Source organism: Lonchura striata, chromosome 9, assembly GCF_050655825.1.
Source record: "Lonchura striata isolate lonStrDom1 chromosome 9, ASM5065582v1, whole genome shotgun sequence".
NCBI lineage: Eukaryota > Metazoa > Chordata > Aves > Passeriformes > Estrildidae > Lonchura > Lonchura striata.
This window is the reverse complement of record NC_140711.1, coordinates 2,944,493-2,956,766: the sequence shown is the minus strand read 5'-3', so window position 1 is coordinate 2,956,766 and position 12,274 is coordinate 2,944,493. Positions and strand designations below refer to the sequence as shown.

General features: G+C 46.6%; 1 protein-coding gene across 5 annotated transcripts in view; it reads right to left on the bottom strand.

The window, feature by feature from the left end:
* Positions 1–11,847, bottom strand: part of LOC110484836 (glypican-5-like) — a 348,921-nt gene extending 337,074 nt beyond the window's left edge. Inside the window, exon 1 of one of the 5 annotated variants that reach the window (XM_085586961.1) lies at positions 11,364–11,847. In XM_085586961.1, coding sequence (XP_085443087.1) covers positions 11,364–11,832 — 469 coding nt within the window. In that variant the 5' untranslated portion in view covers positions 11,833–11,847. Of the gene's footprint in view, positions 1–10,909; positions 11,148–11,363 lie in introns of those variants that run through there. The other 4 variants (XM_085586963.1, XM_085586962.1, XM_085586966.1 and 1 more) reach the window with 4 other exon arrangements.
* Positions 11,848–12,274: the final 427 nt, after the last annotated feature.

Below are 12,274 nucleotides of genomic sequence, written 5' to 3'. Positions count from 1 at the left end.
AACTCCTTTTTTTTTTTTTTTTTTAAGCCCTAGTCTGTTTTGGGAAGCCAGTGGTTCATCTACATATGCTTTGTTCTCTTGCCTTCACACTCATTACACCACTCCTTTTAATGACCCATGTGAAAAGAGAAGGAACATTGCACTTCTCAAAGCTGGATCTTGTTTGGAGTTGCAGAGAGGGAATATTTTCATCACCATCACAGGGCAACCATGTAAACCCCTGGGTGTTGTTCCCCAAATATTACTAAACAAGCCCCTGCTTCCAAAAACATCACTCCAGCCTTCCAGTTCCCACTTTTTTGCGTTTCCTTATGGAAGCACAATGGAGCAGGAGCACAGGACATTGGATTAGAGATTGGATTAGAGATTAGTTGTTTAGCCTGCAGAAGGGCAGGGTTCAGGGTGAGCTGATTACAGCCTTCCAGTACCCAAGAGGAACCTACCAAAAAACTGCAGAGGAATTACTGCCAAGAGCATGGAGTGACAGGACAAGGGGGAGCAGGTTCGAACTCAGAGTAGGCTTAGATTTGATATTAAGAAGAAATTCTCTGCTGTGTGGGTGGTGAGGCCCTGGCACAGGTTACCCAGAGAAGTTATGAATGTTCCATCCTTGGAAGTGTTCAAAGCCAGGCTGGGCAGGGCTTAGAGCAATCTGGTCTAGTGGAAAGTGTCCCTGGGTTGGAACAAGATGATCTTTAGGGTCCCTTGCAACCCAAACCATTCCATGATTTCACCCTCTGAGAGATTCCCAGGACAAGCCATGTAAAGCCCAGCCATGCAGCATTCTGCAGACAGACAGACAGACAGACATGCTTTGGGGAGGCAGGACACAAGCTCTGAGCTGTAAGAGAATGATCTGAATTTGGGCACAGCATCATGCCAGGGATGGCTATGCTGCTGGCAGCACAGGACTGGATTAGAGGGATCTGGAGCAAGACCAAATCCACCTGAGGACGTAAAGTTTACCCTCATCTTTGAGCCTTTCTCAGCCACGAAGAATAACTTCCCTACGTCAGTAAAAATAAAACATTGCTCAAGAATGAATACCCTAAAACAGTGAAACACTGATAAACAGAGGGTTAAGGACCAGAGCTCCCCTCAACCTGAAAAATCAGACTTGCTGTGTAAATCCCATGTCTACTTGCAAGACATTTTGATCAATGTCTTCTGATTTCAGTAGCCTAATTGCCACTTCACCTACACAGCTGCAATACAGTGAACTACCTACCACCAGCAACATCTAGGGTGAATATTTTATTTAAATTAGGAGCAAATGCTCTACACGTCTTCAGATCTCTCCATGCTGCCTTTCTGCAACAATGCAGTTCCCCACCAGCAGTCTTGCAACTCGACTGCTGCTCAAAGTTTGATCACAGGAGAACTGATTTTTCTGCATGCTCCCATATACCACTACACAGCAAATCTGTGAATTTGTTATGTTGCCTTCCCGACCATGGAATTTTATATCCCCATGCTCTATGTTTGCTCCTTCTTCACAATACTCAAACTTATAGAGGAGGAAGAAACCTATTCTTAGGGCTCAAATACCAAGTTATAATCCTTAATGAGTCACCACATCTGGAATTCACTTCATTCATTCCAGGTGCATGGAACCCAAATTGAATTTAGATTCATTTACACCAACAAGCTTATTGCTCTGGGACCAGTGCAAAAGCACAGAGCATCGTTTCAGAGCAGAACAAACCACAGCAGTTGTCATTTGAGTGTTACTGCAAAGAGGAAGGTCCTAAGAATAGGATAATGCTGTATTTTAGCAAGGAAGAGCTACGTTTTGCATTAGGAAAAAGCCTATGCAGTAGGCTAATTAAGCACTGGAACAAACAGACAAAAAAGGCTGTGATCTTCTCTCACCGATTTAAACAGTTTGTTCTGGCCACAAGTAGAGGGAATGGAGCAGATGATCACTTCAGGTCTCTTTCAGTATTATTTTCTGTTATTATAATCTTTCAGCAGCTCTCAGCAGTGTATTTTTCTAATTACATCCAGTTTTCAACAGATTAGCCTCCCTGCATTCACATTTCCTAGCACAAACACCCAGAGCAAGCTGTTCCTGGACACCAGCTCCTTTGGCACTATGTTGCTGTACCTTTTGTGAGGATTTGGCCCTTAAGATCTCTCAAGAGTACAGCTTTAATTTCACAGCACGGATCTTGCTCATTTTACTCCATATTTACCGAGAACAAAGGGAAGACTATGCAAATGCCCTGCTACTTAGACCTGAACAAAGTGGAAGCAAACATGTAGATGTGAATGGGAGACATAATGGTAGGGAAAAAAGCAGCCCTTTTCAAAAGTGAAATGACTTTGTCAGGGTCCCTTTGCACTACGTGCATGGATGATTTGTGACAAAACAAAAAAGTGCTAGCCTAGCACGTCACCCATGTCAGAGATTAGAGCACTTCAAAACCTTCAGTAGTTCAAGCACTCGCTGGAACTTGAAAGGCTTTCTTAGGCAGTGCTGAGCTTCTTTATGGCTTTTACACGACTTTGATGTGCACCTAAGAGTGAGGAATCTTAATCTGAAAGTTTTCTATGGAAACACCCATTTTCAATAATAAATCAGAAAATCTCATCACCCTGATGAACGCCGAGGGAAATGTTTGCAAAAGTGTTTCTGCCAGAAGTTAATGATTTGGAGTCACTTTTTTGATACCCAAATAAAAACCCCTGAATTTCCAAGCACTTTGTTACTTCCAAAAGCTTCTACAATAATGGCACTGGTGTAGTATTTCTGATCACTGACAAAGATGGTGTGCAAGGAAGTAGGTGCTTATGCAAGTGTCACCTTCTCCCCCATTCTCACTCCCTCTTCAAAGCAAAGATTTGAAGTTTTCCTTAAAGTTAAGGGATCTGGGGAAACACAGTCTGTTTCTCCTGTGTTACAAAACCTCTGAGTGCAAACATGGACATGTAAACATCAGCTTCATTTCCCCCCTCACTATACACCCTTAACCCCTAGGAGCATTAATGAGAATTATGCATGCATAACGAGCACAGAATAGTCTCCTTATGAATAGGGGCCTTGTTGGAACAATGAATACATTTAACCATTAACATCTAGGGATGTGCCCAACTATCCAATTTAACTAGCTGCCTAACAAAGCCACCATGACCTAGCTGATATTGTCAGGTTTGCAAGTGCAGCTCTCTGAAATTTGTCTCTCCTTTGTTTCTGAAGGAGGTGACAGTGCTCAGCGTGGGGGCTCTGTCACAGGGAGCTCCTCGCAGGAGGAGGGCTCCAGAACCCTGGCACATCCACCACGGGAGGAAAGAACTCTGCACAGGCAGAGACTATCACCCCAGGAAGCAAGCAGAGGCATCAGAAGATCCAAAAAAATATATATAGCATTTAAGTACATATATATGCCGGCCATCAGTATGAATAGACACTCAGTAAGAGCAGAGATAGATAGAATATGGCACAGAATCACATAAAGTAGGCTGAGAATTACATTTCAAAAGAAAATAGTGGAAAGACACGTTCTAGGTGAATAATTTTGTCCTCTACAGGTCTGAAATTCCTACACAATTGCCTGGCTACACTTGCTCTTTATTTCTGTATTTTAGCTATCAAAATGCAAGCCAGAACCTGAGGATATGTATCAATTATACCCTCCTGAGACTTCAGAGTCCACAAAATAAATGTAATGGTATGATCTGTGATACTCAAAATTCCTCCATTGTTTTAACCTCTTTCTGCATTCTTCCAGCTTGTGCTGTGAAATTTCACAAGTTAAAACTTTACTCATTATTCATGCATGTATGAATACACTAAGAAGGTAATTAATAACCCTCCTTTAAAACTGATGTACTGAAAAGACTAAAATAGATAGATTTATTCTACTGGAGGTGCATGCACAGTGTGCATGAGAAAAGGCAAGGTTGTGATTGCTCCATCATAAATCATTTGTGCAACATTGCTGAGCTGCTTGGTGCTGTACACTGGCACAGAGCCCCAAGAGGGTCCAGGACAGGCAAGCAGTCCATAAAACTCACCTGTCAGACTGCCAGGGTCAGCCTTTGGGCAGCAGCTTGGGCAGAAGGGAGCACTGCTGACCCAGGGGTTCCTCTGGCTGCCACCCCACCAAGCTGTGAAGCTTCCCCTGCCATCAGATACCACGAGACCACTGACTCAGCATGGAATTAGCAAAGCTACCTGAGATTCACCTCACATCCTGAAACAGGGAGGCAAACGTGCTCCTTAGGTTCTTCTACAAAGTAGTCTGCCAGACCAGTGTTGCTGCAGCAGCTCAGACACAAAGGGCTCATGGTGTCACCATCAGCATCACCATAAAGAATATTTATCTGATGGGAGGGGCAAAATGCAGCCATAAAAAAGTGTCAGAGCAGGTTGGTACAGTCCTGCTACAGCTGCTCCACACACAGGACAGGCAGTTCCCTGTCCAGACTAGGCTCAGTCCCCAGCACACCTGGATCTAAAGATCACTGGGTCAGGAAGGACACAAAACAGGGAAAAATCCTTGGGGAAAAATCACAAAACCTTGTCCTCCTCAGTCTGTGCTATGGAATCCTGTGCACGGTTTCAAGCTCTTAGCTTGAAGCTCTGGTTATTCCTGTGCGTCTAAACAGAAGATACTGTGCAGAAATATTTTGTGTTTTGCCATCAAATAATATACTGCCTTGAAACACTAAATTCTAACTGCTTAGCAGAAGATTTAAACAGGCTTGCCTCTCTATCTTATTCTACCCTTAGGATAAATCATTACATATTAGCTAGATGCTTTATTTCATCCATTTATACTGCTCAGAAGTTCCTTGTATGTGAACAATGCAAATACCTTTAAATATATCTTCATGGATATGATGATGAACTTATCATCTTAAATACTGATACCTAATCAACAGATCAATACACTCCACATAAATTTTGTCACAGGCCTGGCTGCTGTCTGGGAATTGACTCTGATCCATCAAAATTTGTATTTTCCCCTAGAAGAAAAAGCTATGCTCTAAACTGGTACGTGATGAGCATGCATTTGAACTATTATTAAACATATGCCTCTTTATCATGCCATTTTATGCTTTCATGGGACAAAGATTCAATTTCAAAGACTTTACATATCTGGACCTCTAGCTCTAGTTTTATACCATTTAAAAGCAAAACCATTTCACCACCCAGGGTGCATTTTACACATATCCTTGCTTTTTACTGATCCTCAAGCTATGACATTTTTCATAATTAATCCTTATGAAAGCTCTTACTTATTTTGATGTATTTATTTTATTGATTTATATAGCGATTATCGTGCCAACTCTTCTTCCACTTACCACATTAGTGCCTTTTCATTAGGAGTGCCCTTTGGTTAAGAGCTGTCTGCTCAGACCTGCCACACTGGCATGGGGATGTAGGAACATTATTCTTCTATTATTTTCTGATAACAATCTGGTAGCAAAACTTCACTGGCACATAAAGTATTCCAGAGGCAGCTTTTGGGAGCCACCAGTATTTCAGGATGAGTCCTTTCCTACTAAGACTGTTTTCCATCCCAAGGTCCAGTTCAACTCCAGAAGCACCAGATCTTGAGCAGACCATTAAAAATAAAAATTGCTACACACTCTTTTCAGCAGAGATTTCTCCAAGAATGAACAGACCATGTGAATTGCAGCAATATTTGACACAGTCTGACACAAAGATTGTGTGCTGGGGGAGAGTAGGTTCTCTGCTGACTCTTGGATACCTTCCCAAGACATTTACAGGAAAGGCTGATTTGAGTAACTAAGTCATTTTTCTTCTCACCTGGACCAAATGCTCATGCAAGTCACCAAGGACAACGATCTTGGGGCTCATGGATATGAAAACTACAGGTTTCCATCTGGCAGTGGAACGGCAATTCCATCTTTATGAGGCATTAAGTCAGTTTAAACACATTTTTTCTGCCTATAGATTACTCCCAAGAGGGCATTACAGAGTGGGCAGCTGGTCCTGCGTCAAACAGAAATTTAAGACATGGGAAAAGAAGGCGGAAAAAGATGTTACTGCTGGTGAGATCTTGCCTGTATCCACAGTCATGATCAGCTTCATGTTAACATTTCTGGTGACAGTCTGAGCCTGAAGAGTGCTATAAAATCCTGAAAAGATTAATGAAGGAAGGATCCTTACTCCAGAGGAGCTGCAGGCTGCAAAAGCAAAGCTTTCCTTCAACTCAGAACAGCTATTTCAGCAGGCACAGACCACAGCCCCTGACTGGATGAGAGAAGTGAAGGAAGGACAGCTTTCAGGTTCATCTCCCAGCTCAGAAACGAACTAACTTCTAGCCTTTTCCCTCACCTGAGGAAAGAATTAAGTAAAAGTCAGCCTGAAGAAGTGAAGGTATTTTTCTAGCTGCAATCTACCACCCTTTCATGGTGGGTTTTCAGCAATAAAGTTACAGTAATATATCACTATATAGGCTGTAGACAGGGAAACTGAGGCACAACTCTTCTGGGCTACTCAGAGAGGAACAAAGATGGGAATAGAATCCATCTCACATTGAACCAGCCCACCCCCTCCAAAAGGTATCTCACCCCTTTGTGATAAAAATCACCAAGAAGCCTGTGTGCTCATAAATAAGCAAATACAAAGTGTAACAGGAAAAACACCTTCCCACAAGCTGCAAGGTAACACCAAGGACATTTCAAACTTGGATAACAATCAGGTTTGCCAAAGAGAACCAGGAACCTCATGGAAACAGGACTATTTGTTGTGCCTTTTTTAACAATTGTAACCACCCTATATAGTTCCTCTGCACAATCAGAAGCGTGCTCATCCAGCAGTGTCTCCTCTCAGATGTACCCTTCATCCACCCTGCTCAAGGCAGTCCCACACAACTACATGTGCAGGTGGACAGAATACCCAACTGCAGCTCACACCAGAGGACTTTAGTTTCTCATTCTGATGGGGAAAAAGCTTCCCAGAGCCAATACAGCACGTCCATGTCTCCCCTGACACACAGCAGACACTGACAGAAATGTCTCCGTGAGCAAAATGCCTTCCTGCACTACACCTTCACCAGGGGAAACTTGTTGTTCTCATCAGGGAGGCAGAAAAGCTGAGCAGTAATAAAAGAAAAACAGGAAAAAAGTGTGGCATGCCTCACTTCATAAGAAAATGGGCAATTTAATAGATATTCTTGGACATATACAAAATAGAGATCTAGCTCATGCTCCTTTCTCAACACACATGGGAGCTGTGCCACAGACTGAGTTGGAAGAGATTCAGAGATGCTGCACCACATACAGCAAGAGGCTTCTGGTCAGAATCTAGGGCTTGGGTGTCATTATTCAGAAAGTAAAAGAGCTTTAATGCATAAATTGTTAATGCACGTCCAGCTCTACAATAAAATTCTATATATACACAGTAATGAACACTCCTACTGATTTAAGGTGCAGGATGACATAGGAAGAAAAAGCAGGTTTTACTAGAACAAAACCTGCCCTCCAGAAGCAAGTTCCTGAGCACAGCCTGGGCATCTTCTGCAGTCTTTATAAATCAGTAGTACAACAAGATAAAGCTAACCATCCCTGTGGTAGCTTTCTACAAGATGATTATTTATAAGGTTAAGAGTTCCTAAAATTCTTTCATAAATCACATATTTTTCCATGCTTCTCAGAAACCAGCCCAATTCTTCTTACTTACCATATGTTTACAGACCGGGTTTTTGCATGCTCAGACACTAGTCAACAAGCCAGAAGAACTGAGCATATGTGAATGAGTAGGACGTTCTGGTGGCTACATGATTACCCAAGGAATCACAAGAGAACTTTTATTCTGCTTCTGCTACCATTCACAGCCTGAATGCGGTCACAGCACGTCACAGTCTCCAGTTGGGTTCAACCAGTTGTCCTCCTGAGAGCTTGGAAAGCAGTGACAGGCAGGCACCACCATGCTCCATGTCCCAGAAAGGCCTGGGGGTGTCGGGAACCCTGGCAGAGCCGTGCCAGGGCGCAGTGAGGCTGTAACACAACCCAGGCTGCAGGGCACGGCCCCCGCCCAGGAGCCATTCCAGACGGGGCAGCACGCCTCAGGTTGGAGCTATCCAGACTCCCTGGAACCAAAGGCTTAGTCCCTTGGCAGGATTAACACTGCCCTCCAGCCTTGGAGACAGCTGGAATCCTCTCTCATCAAATTGTCAACCAAGGAGCTCCTACAAAAACATGCCAGCTCAGCCTGTGATAATCAAAGTACACGATCGGGGACATATTACCTCATTTCTCAGTCTGGGGAAGGCACAAAAAGCCCTTCCTGTGGATCACAGCCAAGGCAGGAGTAACTTTTCCTGACCAATCTTTGCTATTTCCAGCAAATTACCCTTGAAACATTGCATTTGTTCCAAAAAAAGTAGGGTACCAGAGAGAAGCACAGATTGCACCAGAGGAGAGGGGGAATCTTGCAGACAGACCAAGCAGATCTGCCATTTGAAAATGCCTGCAGTTTGGATGTCTTACCCATCCCATACCTAAACATGTCCTTAGCCCTGCACTCATCAATGGAGTAGACTTCACAGTAGAAAAATATCTCATGTCTTTTGGGGGGAAGCTGTGGAAGAGAAATTTTAAAGAAAACTAGAAAACTCCTGCTCATCTCTAAGAGCTCAATTCAGGTGACAATTTTCAGGCAGGTTGCTGCCAGATCCACATCACACCTTAAGAGCAAAAGCCCTTTTTTATTTTTCCATAGGAGTCTTCCTCCTTTCCTTGCCACTACATGTTATCCAGGGATAACATGGCAGGTACTGCCCAAACTCTCCACCTCGCTTCAGGCCATGCTGACAGCCTCTCCCACCACCGAGCAGTCCCAGGAACCTGGCTGCAGACAGGCGAGCACAGGGATGCAGCTCCCAGCACACCAATCCCTGTCAGGTCGTATCCAGGCTCCACTGCTGTATCCCAGATCCACCAGCTGACAGCTTCAGCACTGCAACCACAGTGAATGCCAAAGGAGGGGGTAGGCTACTAATTCTCCCAAGCATTTAATTTGATTCCAGGTGAAATGGGCACCAACCCTAAGAGGACACAGAAAATTTACACCTGTCTGTCTGTCAGTCCCTCCCCGGACCCTGGGTTGACTGAACTGCTGGTTTTCCTGAAGGGTCTAAGAACCTAATATCATTAAGACTCTAACCTCTGACAGATCTGTTGTATTAGCCCATAAATACTGGTTTGAGATTAGCCAAGGGCTTTCAACACTGGTGACTGAAAATATCTAGTACACAGACAAGACTGCAAAAGTTTCGTTTTTTAAAGACAAGCCCCAACCAACATGCAGGTGACTGAGGAGCACCCCAGGGCAGGGCAGGGCTGGCCCATGTGAGCAGAAGTGAGCAGCAAGCTCCTGGCACTTGACCCAGGCTCAATCCAGCCCAGCACACTGCTCCCCAGCGCCAGCCCCAGCTGCCCACCACTCTTCCACTTTAGCTGACATCCAACATCTCCAGGGGATGAGCTTCAACATTTGCGTGGCATTAAAATGCAAAATAAAATGAGCCCAAGCGTCCAGAGAAATGTGTGTATGTTAAGATATATCCACTGATAACAGCTGCCCATGAAAATGCTGGAAAACACTTCAGTGTTTAATTAAAAGAGGGCACAAGACAGGAGGCATTACTGCCCAGCAAGGGATCATTAAAGCACACCAGCTTTGGTGGAGCGCAGTGATACTCAAGGAACAGGGAAGATCAATATGCACCACTTGTCCTCAGCTCTGCTCCAACCCTCTTCAAAGGAAATCTCTATGAGCTAAAATTTAAAAGTATTTTATCATCCCTCACCTTCTCTCCTGCCATTTCTTTTCTGAGAGCTTGTTACTCAACCGGGAACTTGGATAGGACACAAGAAGACAAAGAAACCTGTCCACAGCAGCAGGGTTGGAACTAAATGAGTTTTAAGGTCCCTCCCAACCCAAATCATTCCATTCAATGATTCCAATCATTCTGTGATTCTCTTCAGCATCACAGGACCTACACCTTCCTTCTGAAAACACACAACTTTTTGTGAAAGTTTCCACTACAGCACTAGAGTTTTATAGATAATGTAAATCCCTCAATTTAAAGCTGGAGAAACTTCTTCCAAGAAGAGCTCAGGAGAGAGGGTTAAGCTTGCATAAAAATGGATGAAAAGCCTTGTTTTGCCTCTCTTTCACCTCTCCAAAACAACCACAATCTGATGCCTCTGTCAGCAAAGAACAGTAAAACCAAGCTTCAAAATGCCATTCCTGCAAATCTCTTCTTGCCAGAAAATGACAAATGATTCTTCCTCCACAGGTAACTCTACACCCTTGTGCCATCTCGACTACTTCATGCGAAGTGAAGATCACCAGCACTCTGCAATCGATTACAGCCACAAGAGATCAGCCCAATGCCCTATCAAATTTAATCCCCAAGACAGAAATCCATGCCAGAAAACATATCCAAAACTCATCTAAGAAGTCTTTCCATCAAACTCCACAGGCTTTGAGTTAAACTGCTCTCAAAAAAAAAAAAAAAAAATTAAAAATAATAAAACAACTACCCAAAATGAAACTTGTACCACCACACCTCTAGTCAATTGCAGTGGCGTTAGGTAGCTAGAAACTGTGTGAGGAGATTGACGTTCTCATTTTTATTTCAATGCCTGCAAACATTGTCTTTAAACAGATTCACTAAATTGTTTACATGGAAAATATGCAAAAGTGAGGAATGTGACTTCATTATCTAGATTAGGATACATTTATGAGAGTTTAATTACGAAGTGCTTCATCCAATTACCAGGTTAGTTGTAGAACATACAATTTAAAAAGTCTATTCTTTTTATCTGTGTGTTACATTCCCCTTTCAGTGCTGCCAGGCATTGTTCCGAGAAGGCAAAACGGAGCAACACTGCTCATCAACTTTCACAAGTGCTGCAGACTTACTGCTTAACTAATGCTTAACCAAGTTCTGTTGGCTGCGTCCCTCCGAGGTGTCACCTCTGCCTTTCCCTTTGACAGCGCACGATGACTTCCCGAGTCGGACTCCCGGTGAATTCACCGCTCGTCTGAGGACCCCACAGCTGGCCGGCGAAACGAGCCTGCCAAAACCCACCCGGCGGCGGACTCGCCTCCTGCCAGCGGCCGCTTCCCGCGAGGAGCGCCGTGCCCGGGCACTCGGCGGCGGCTCGCGCGGCGTGAGGCGCGGCACGGGCAGCGGCAGCACCGCCCGCGCGGGGCGGCGGGCTCGCCGCGCTCCCGGCCGGGGAGCGCCGCGCTACCGCAGCCCGCGGGCACGGCGCTCCCCGGCTGAGGGGAGCCCGGCTGAGGGGAGCCCGGCCCCGCCCCAGCCCCGCGTCCCTCCCGCGGCGGAGCCACCCGCGGGTGGCCCGGTACTGACCGGCCGTGGGCACGTCGGGGACCAGCTTGAGGGGCCCGATCTGCCGCAGCTGGAACGCCGTCCGCACTTCGTGGCAGCTGGGGGACCTGCCCGCCGCCGCCGCGCCGCACAGCCCCGCCGCCAGCAGCCACAGCCCCAGGACGGCGCGGCTCCCGCCGGCGGCCATCTCGCACCCCGGCCACGGCCGCGGCCGGCCCGAGCGCTGCGGGGCGCGGGACCTCAGCCGGTCCCGGCGGCGGCAGCGCTGCCCCCGCCCGCCGCTCCTCCTCGGCGGGAGCGGCCGCCGCCCCTCCCCGCCCCTCCCCGCGGGGCCCGGGGGCCGCCGCCGCCCCCCGAGCGCGGCGGGGGCAGGGCCGGCGGCGGGCCGGGAGCCCCGGCCGGGCGGGGGCCGCGGGGCCCGGAGCGCTGCCGGGAGCGCCGCGGCCGGCCGGCCCCGCGGGACGGCCGCGCTCAAGTTTGCGCTGAGCATCGCTGCGGTCCCCGCAGAGCCGCCCAGCAGCGCCCGGAGAAGGGAGATGCGCGCTCCCGGCGCTGGGCTGGGAACAGGTACAGGGAGCAAACGGAGCAGGAGGAACGGAGCCCCGAGCACTGCAGGTTGCACACTCCTTCGCGGTTTGCTTCGATCCTGAAATTCCTAGCACATGACACGGAACGGTCTTCGTGAGACAAGTGTTAACTCCAGCCAACAGTCCCTGCAGAGAATAGAAACTTTACCCCAGGAAACATATCGGTGTACACCAAATGCAGATATAAATTGCTTATTTGCACCAAAGCCAGCAGCAGTCCCATCCTATGTGGTTCCCGGGGCACAGCCCCCTCCTGGGGATCACACCACCTTCAGAGAGGTGGTCTGCGATCTTTTCACTGCCCTCAGCAAGCTTTGGTGTCAACTGCTTTACCACACGTTCGAG